At 36.4% G+C, this 8889-nt stretch overlaps 1 protein-coding gene across 3 annotated transcripts in view; it reads left to right on the forward strand.

Annotated features, from left to right (window-relative positions):
- Positions 1 to 8889, forward strand: part of ARID2 (AT-rich interaction domain 2) — a 108436-nt gene that overhangs the window by 95956 nt on the left and 3591 nt on the right. For all 3 annotated transcript variants that reach the window (XM_004937552.5, XM_416046.8, XM_040702427.2), the window contains 4 exons: positions 3588 to 3726; positions 3829 to 3914; positions 8196 to 8319; positions 8409 to 8500. In XM_004937552.5, coding sequence (XP_004937609.2) covers positions 3588 to 3726; positions 3829 to 3914; positions 8196 to 8319; positions 8409 to 8500 — 441 coding nt within the window. The remainder of the gene's footprint in view (positions 1 to 3587; positions 3727 to 3828; positions 3915 to 8195; positions 8320 to 8408; positions 8501 to 8889) is intronic.

The raw sequence follows: 8889 nt of genomic DNA on the forward strand, positions 1-8889 counted from the left end.
AGAAGCAATACAATTATGATTACCTTACATTATCAGTATTTTTATAAGTCTGTCTTAAGCTATTATTCCAGTAAATTTTCTTGTAGTCAGTGGCTATGCCCTGTATTTTTTAAGTTTGTCTACATTTCTGTGTCAAAGATACTGTACTATTTCTGTTCCTTTAGTTTATCCTGTCATTATACTGGGTTTTGTTACTTCTAAAAGCCTTCAGAGATTTTGCATTGTTACAGTGTAGTCTTTGTAACACACAGTTTTTGTTCTCATACTGGTGATGATTTTTAAAATATTTATTTTAACCCTAGCCTAAAACCAGTTTCTGTAAATGTTACTCTCAGCATTCTTTGTGGCAAAGAAAGAATCAGAATGTTAAGTTAGCATTTTCATCATTGCTTATATTGCTTATGCATATTCTGTCACCAGCTTGATGTAAGACAAAGAGTATCATATCTCCTGATGGCTTCCTCTTTCTACTAAACACATAAAAATCCAGACTTACCACCTGCTACTAAGAATTACTGTGAAAACAGACACAGTCTTAGCTGTTCTTCCAGAGTTGTTTAAGCAGGAAACAAGAAGCTTCTTTTCAGTGGGTTATTAGTCTACTTCATTAATTTTACATCTCATACTTGGTTTCATCCATGTTTGCTTAGTCATTAGATGCTAAGCACTGAAGTTTAGCATAAGACAGTGATAGATCATTGCTTCCTTTGTGGTATTCACAACTAACCACGAAGGTATGGCAGCAGATTAAGTTGATAGTTATTTAGATATGTTTCTTTGAACGTGTTCTGTGGTTTTATTCTCACAAAATATTAGCATTAAATTTTTCTTCCAGGATGCATTGCAGGAGGCATTGAAGGCCTTTAAAAATATTTTACTGACAATCAGGATAAATATGAATAAACAAAATTGTATGCTCTTCTTGTACCTACTGAATTACTGGTGATGTGACCAGCAAGATTCCAAAGGTGGTAGGGGTGGGGGTGTTTTGTTTTTTATGTTTACTGTGGAAGCATCATACCAGGTATTGATACTTCATCCTGCGGGGTTAGTAGAGTGGTATGAAACATGTCCATGACATGTTCTTTCTTCAGTCCATGTGGCATCTGAAGACCACAATGAAATCATGCTCAACTAAACAGATATTGTTAAAGAGGGCCACTCTCACATGAATTCTGGTTAAGTATCTGAACAGGGAGTAAAACCATGAAAGCTGTCCTTAATGCCTTGCATTAAGAATATAACAGAAAGTAGATGTTTCACTTTAAAGTTCAGCTGCCTGCAAGTATTGCTAATTTCTAAGGTTAATTTAAAAGCTGTTATTTAGTTTCACAAGTAGGCAGGAGTTGTCTGCTCTTGAATTGCTTTGCATTTTAAAAAACAGATTGAAAATGCTGTTGAGTCTCCGCTGCCTGTCAGGTCAGCTATTAGTTTAATGTTCTACTCAGCAGCAGAACAGAGTGATTGAGAAATTAAGTGGTATCTAAGAGTTCAGGTTCAACTGACCATATTCTCAGTACTTAAATTTTATTTTATATTAGTATTGTTAAATGTTGCTTTAATGCTTATGAATAAATATATTTTTTTAATAAATTTAAAGTTTTGCAGACTAGTATTGTAGATTCTAACTGTTCTGCCTCAGTTACTGAATGAAATCTTGTTAATTCTCCTTGCGAAGTTGTAGTAAATCAGAATCTTCTTAGATTAGTGTCTGAAGTACAGCATTGAATGTATTTATTATACAGTGAATGAACCAACTTGGTTGAAATGGCAGAGCTTTAAGAAAAATAAAGCTTTGCTGAATAAAATGTTTTAAACTACATTTTTGATTTGATTTATGCCATGAAATTTGTTTTATTTGTGCCAGTGATTATTCATAGAATGGTTTGTGTTGGAAGGGACCTTAAGGATGCCCTAGTTCCAGCCCTCCAGCCACGAGGTGGTTATTGCAATAGGATTCAGTTTATAACTAAGATTTGTCTCTGCTAGCTTTTTGACACCGTTGTGAGCTTCAGATAACAATATTTTGTTGCTTGGGATTTTATAATGGATGATACTGAGTCGAGTAGTGGCGCATGGAAGAAGGTGCCTTGAACTTGTCCATAACCCTCTACTATAGGTTGTGGGATGGTGCTTCATCCTTGGCTGCTCTCTGGAAGTCTGGTTGGGGTCATTTCCCTCTCAGCACTGTTCAGCCCAACGAGTTCAGTCAAACATCTTAAATACTTTTCTTGTTATTTGAAACTAAAATATTAACATGTGGACTGGAGTGGCTGAGGTGGGTGTAGTTTTCTCTTTGCTAAGACTGCGATGGAGATGGTCTTCATCCAGCAAATGGATAAAGGCTGCTGGTGGCAATGAGTACTCAAATGGCAGCAGCTAGATTACCAGATCAATTCTATCCAAGCTGTAAGCGTGTATTCACAAGCTGGGTTAGTTGTATTAAATTGGATTGTAAGTGGCCAAGTCCTTTGTTTAATTTGGCCATTTTTTGTCTCTTGAAGTAATGGATGCCATTTGAAAGGATTGAGTTATATTTTAAGATATACCTAGACTGAAGAGAACAGCCATAGTCATTCACAGTTTTCATTTAACAGTTTTTGAAATTTACTGTATCTCCATTACCATTTGATTTTTGATAGGCAACAAAAGATGAGTTATTGTAGTGTACATGTGACCATTCGAAACTACAGTGCTAGGAATGGTAGATTGATCAGTATCTTGAGGTGAATTGTAACTTTGCTCCCACTTTGGAATGGAAGAAAACCCTAATATGCTGATCAGGCCTTCACCAACAGAACATTGAAAAAAAGCAAGAGTAATACACCGGCAAGCTTAGGACAGCTTACTTACATTGCTGCAGAAGCACTTTATTTGCTGAAGTATCGAATACCATATCCTTTGGGAATATGGGGAAGCAAACTGGTCCATTTAAGATTCGGGGCAGTCATTTAAAAACATAGGTTTAAGTGAGTAGGTCAAAAGGGGTGATATAAGTGGCATCTTTCAGATTCTGTGTGCATCAGGAAATGACGTCTACCTATTTTTTTGAAATTCTAAGTTTCTGTACTAAAAAGCACAAATTTTACACTCATCCTTTATTTTCCATCAGTTTGGGCAAGTATTCAGTACTGAGAGCAAATAGGGTAAATTATGTTTATTCTTTTATTTCCCAATTATATTTCAAATAAAGTCTGAGTATGGCCGTCAGTGAAGAAGAAAAAGAAGAAAAGTAATGAATGAAATCCAGCATTTTTTTTACTGCTTATTACTATGTTTTGCTTCTATTGCATGGAAGTTATCTGTTGCAATTGAGATGTGTTATTTCTTTAGTAGAATATAAACAGAAAATCATAATATTTTAATTGGATTCAGGAAAATCATGATGTCATTTATTGGTAGCTCACTGATGGCATACACATGATTCTTTTTCCATTTAGACATGTACACTTTTTCATTTAGTAATCCATGTTTTGTTTCAGGAAATAAAATACTTAGGCCCCATGGGTTATGTGTGTGATACTTGCACTGCACTGTTAACTGAAATTAAAAAAAGCTTTAAATTCTTCTTTCCTCTCTTTCTGTAGGTGGTTTCAAACACCATCACAAGTTTTCTATCATGCGGCAACTGAACATGGAGGAAAAGATGTCTACCCAGGGCAGTGCTTATGGGAGGGATGTGAACCTTTCCAGCGGCAGAGGTTTTCCTTCATTACCCATTTACAGGTGCAGATTTTCTTTAAGTACTTCAAAAAATAGTAGCAGTTGCATGGGAAATTTTCACACACCTTCTCACTGTGTTTCTTTTTTTTTTTTTTCCCATTACAGGATAAACATTGTTCCAGAGATGCTTTGCTTGCAGGATTAAAGCAAGATGAACCGGGGCAAGGAGGAATTCAGAAGCCTTCCAATAAGTAAGAGACTTAGACCTCCTTAGCACTAAAGAAAATGAGATTATTAGAAATCATTGGAAGAATTTGTGTATTTAGAACTTGGTTTATCAGGTGAAACTGTACATGGAGTCTGTAGCTGACTATTACATAGCTATTAAATTTTAGGTCCATTGCATTAAGACAAACCAGTAAAAGAGGGAAAAGATTCTGATGTAGGAATACTGTTAAGTTATCATTAAAAGAGCAGGTAGTGCTTGAAGGTATGTTTGTCAGTATTCTATGATAAACATTCTTAAAATGCTCAAATGAATAGTATTTTATAACTTCTACTGTAACAGATAAGTGCTTGTAATGCAAATGGAAAGTTACTTGGGTACAAATCAGCTCTTTTGTACAGCTGAGTTGGTTTGTCTTGTAACTTGGAGTCATAGAATCTTTAAGGTCTGAAAAGACCTCTAAGGTCATCTAGTCCAACCATCAACCCGTTGCCACCATGTCCACTAAACCACATGCCTCTGACTTGCTGTGTTCCTTCTAGTTTTATTATAAGAATTGCTGGCCATAAACTTCCTTTTAAATAAATTACGAAGATAAGTATCAAGACCTCTAAATCTTCGTATTTTGTGCTCCTATCTGGAAGCAGATTTACGTCTCCTCTTTCCCAGGGTTATTTCAATGATCTGAAAATTACGGAGTACAAACTCATTGCAAGGGTGTTGTGTTACTGTTGGAGTTATTAGGGATTCAGTTACTTGTATGCTTGTATTAAGGTGAGGGTTTTATTAGTAACTAACTGGAACCTCTTTATTGCAAGCTGGAGGTGTGATTTACATGTTTCCAGGCAGACTTTTGCTGTCTTTTGTGTGGCTAGTTAAATTGCTACCATGCTGCTGGAGGCAGCAGTGAGAGAAAATTGAGAATGAAAGCTGTGAAAAGTTGTTTTGTTTCTTTTTTTAATCAGAAAGATTAAAAGATCCCCACAATTTTTAAAACACAAAGGTGTGATTGCCTTACAGTGCCTTATTTCATGAAACTAAGTGGCATTCTGACCTCTGAAAATCACAAAATGAAGAACAATTGTAAAATTTAAAGTCATGAGTACTTGGCAAGTAGGAAGAGCAGGCTGATACAATCTACATGCATGATGTGATTTCAGCTCTGCCATTCCAGAAGCGTTCAGTCACACAGACATGTGCAGTGGGCTCTGTCTTTGCAAGTTTCTTTAGAATAGGCACAGGTTAGGAAAACTTTCATACATCCCCTATTCAAAGGCAGAATTCTCTCATTAGATTGGAATCAGAAAGTAGGAATTTATATATGAACAGTTCTCAACAAGACACTAATACTGCAGCATCACAAGATACTAACGGTATCATTTCAGATATGAGTTGAAATCAGAGCTTCACACTACTCCGGATAGGAGGTTCTGACTGTCTCTGCCATCTCACGTTCCTTCTTGTGGCTGTGCACTCTCACTGTTAGCAGCGAATTGGCTTTAGCTTTTGCCTGACTACGCAGATTAGATTAAAAATAATAATTTAAAAAAAAAACACAAAAGAAACAAAAACACCCACCACAAATAACTGATCAGCTGAAAAATGGATTTGCCAGTTTAGCTGAATGCACTCGCCTTACAGTCAGTCGAGCACTGGTGCAGGAGGTAAGCTGAAATGAAAGGAATGAGATCTTTCTGTGTCAGCACTCCTAACTGTTAATGCCATTTAGCTGTATCGTGATATCACAGAGGTTCCCTGTGACCTCTCTTTGCTCATGTTCCTATTACTCCTCTTTTACTACCAAACACAGAAATCAATAAACATGAAAAATACGTCTGTTTTTTATTATATGTAACCCATATAATCTGCCATAGAATTAAGTTTGCACAACTGAAAAGGGCATGCAACCACATGAGGGAAACAGGATCTGGTAACTTGCTTTCCAGAATCAGTGGCTTGTCAGATGAAACTTAAGGTTGTTCCAGCCAGTCATCTCAAGTTGGCTATGTGGTCAATTGTTTGTAGTGTCTTAACTGACTTAGAAGGTTTTGGCTTAATTTACTTCTCATTGACTCCTAGATACATAGCAAATATGTCAGCACACATCTGGTAGACCATATGATTAAATTATTGTATGGAGCTGAAACATCTTAGAGAAATGGTACTGAGAGAAATTGTGTTTTAGCCATCAGCTTTTAGGCATGCACCTTCTCATCACATGCTGACTTACTTTGCTTAATCTCTCTTCATCCAAGGGATTGCAGATAGAGTGAGTGTTACTGATGCAGGGACCAAAATCTGCTGAACAACAGCGTTTCAGAGACACCATAACAAACAGAGGCCTGTTTTCTTAATCATAATTTCTTCCAAGTAGGTGTGGTGTTATGATAGGCAAAAAAATAGCTGAGATGTCTTTTGCTAGAACCAGGTAGGCAAAATTAAGCTTTATTACAGAGCTGGTTGTATACCTTAATTCTCTATTTCTTTGCTTTTAAAGTTGTATTATATTGACTCTTCTTCTTTTGGTTTTCAGAGGTAGCTGAATATTACAGTCTGGAAGGTCAGGTAGCAGTAGCAATTATCAGTATGTTGTCTATAGCTTAGCGTATTTGAGTCTCTTTGGAACCATGCCATTTTTTTCCCTTGTTGCCACTGTTGCTGGTGGTATCAAGCTATCAGAACTATTCTTCGTGCAGCATGGGAATGGGACAAGAGGTAATTATAGTCAGAGGATGAGTGGTATGGTTTGACATTAAAATGATGTTGAAATTAGGAAATTTTACAACTCTAAAGATGCGTCCACGCACATAGATACAGGTCAGTCTGCTTGAGATGCCAGTAAAATTTTATCAACTTTTTTTTCCAAAAACAAAACAGACAAAAACAACAACAACAAAGGAAGGCAATCCATATTTATTGCAGTTGTCCCTTTTTCAGTATTTCTAGAATAAAGGCAATAGTAACTCAGCTTTCTGAGTTATGTTATGGTAGGTGGTCGAGAGAGACATTTGGAGAAGCTTCTGCTGATGATTCATTGTTCTTCTCAATATAAAGAGAACAGTGGTCCAAAAATTAAAAAAGAAAATCAATAATTACTATTCTGCATAGTTTCCTATAAACATATACAACTGCCCAACAGTTTCTTAGTTCAATCCTTGCCCTTCTCTCATTCCTTCGTAAAGGTTTTCAAAATGTTATTTCTCATCAGGAGAGGATGATGGGGATTATGAACGGAGGTATTAGGGAGGAGTCGGCCTGTTTCCACTTCTTTGTGCTAGAAGATAACTAAATATTGCTGCAGACTGATTTTTCATCTTAAAAACGGAAACATTTATGTCTGATTTATGCTACCTTTGCAAACAAGCACTAATGTGCTTTCTAATATGTTGACATTTTCTAACTAGGTTGTACAAGAACTAATAGTAATACAATGTAACATTGAAATGTGGTGACATTTTTCACTATTGCTACTTCAGTCATCCTTTGAGATGACTCTTTAAAAAGTCTTACTCGTTAAGTTATATACTTAAACATTTTAAACTCTAGTTGTATGACTTGTGTCAGTCTTACATGGAAGAACGTTGACTTCAGTGTTAATATTTAAAATTAAGGATTTGCTTCCACCATGTGTGTTACTTGTCCCAGCTTTATAAACTAGTCCGCGTAATTTCTTAATCTCAGTTTGAAAGCTGCAATAAAGGTAGTAAGGGTAATAAAGGTAAATGTTTGGTTGAATTTAACAATTAAATGTTTTATGTCTTAGATCATAATTTAAGTGGTGTTACCTTGTATTGCTTCCCACTTAGTACAGCTATTAGCTGTTTTATACTGTCTCAGTGTCTAACGGTCCCGATAAGCTGGGTCAGGTTTTAAACAGCTATATTTCTAGGACATTCTCTGGCCAAATCTCAGTTGACATTTGTATAGCCATTATCACTGTTCACATTGAATTCTGTCTAACAGAACATTTCTTCAAGTAGGTGTGCTTCAGGAAGGCCGCTGTGTCGTTATGCAGTATATTGTACTTTTCCATTGCAAATACTGTGGGTGATGAGCTGTACTTCTTCAAGAGCAGTGCTTTCTTTTTTCCCCCCACATAAAATAATGTTCATGATACTTCAGAAGGCTTTGCAATAATGTTTCTCTCCGTGGAAACAAAAGACAAATTGTGTAGCAGCGCCTTGTGGTAAAGGCTCTTGCAGTTCAAATAGGTTGGAAAAATTATCAAGATAAATGTCCAGAGTTGTTAATCTGTTAGAAAGTGGTGTAAAGCTTATTGTTACTAATTCATTCTTTGCTCATGTAGGCCGCCAGTTGTAGGGAGTACAGCTGCTACTCCCAGAGCACAGAAGGCCATTGTGAATCATCCAAGTGCTGCCCTAATGGCATTAAGGAGGGGATCAAGAAACCTTGTCTTCAGAGATTTTACAGTGAGTATTGTTTGACTCAAGTATTATTAGATACAAATTGTTGCTTACTATTATGGAGCTTTTACTTTTTTTTTTCTTTTCTTTTGTAGGATGAAAAAGAGGGACCAATAACTAAACACATCCGATTAACAGCTGCCTTAATATTAAAAAATATTGGTAAATATTCAGAATGTGGTCGCAGGTAAGCATTGATTGATTCTTCTAATACCAGTGGGCAGTGTTGGTTTTGTTCTGTTACGTACCAAACAATAGGCAGCATTTTCTTATCCATTAACAATACAATATGTATGCTGACAGTACAGTTTTCTCTGCCAGTTCCTCACTGTTTAGCTCCCCACACAACTGCTTAGCATCACCTATCTAAGATAATCACTATCACTATCTAAGATAGTTTTGTGATCCAGACTTTTGAAATGTGTCTGGTAAATTCAACAGGCTAAATTTTTGGAGGCAAGTGAGAGAAGTCTTTGCTATGGGCCTGTCCCTTTTTCTCCTGAAAGCAGTCCTGCCTGACTCTGAAAATTAATTCTTCTGTAAGGGACCTCCCATTGGCCATACCCTTTTACCTCA

The sequence above is a fragment of the Gallus gallus genome, chromosome 1 (assembly GCF_016699485.2).
Source record: "Gallus gallus isolate bGalGal1 chromosome 1, bGalGal1.mat.broiler.GRCg7b, whole genome shotgun sequence".
Lineage (NCBI taxonomy): Eukaryota > Metazoa > Chordata > Aves > Galliformes > Phasianidae > Gallus > Gallus gallus.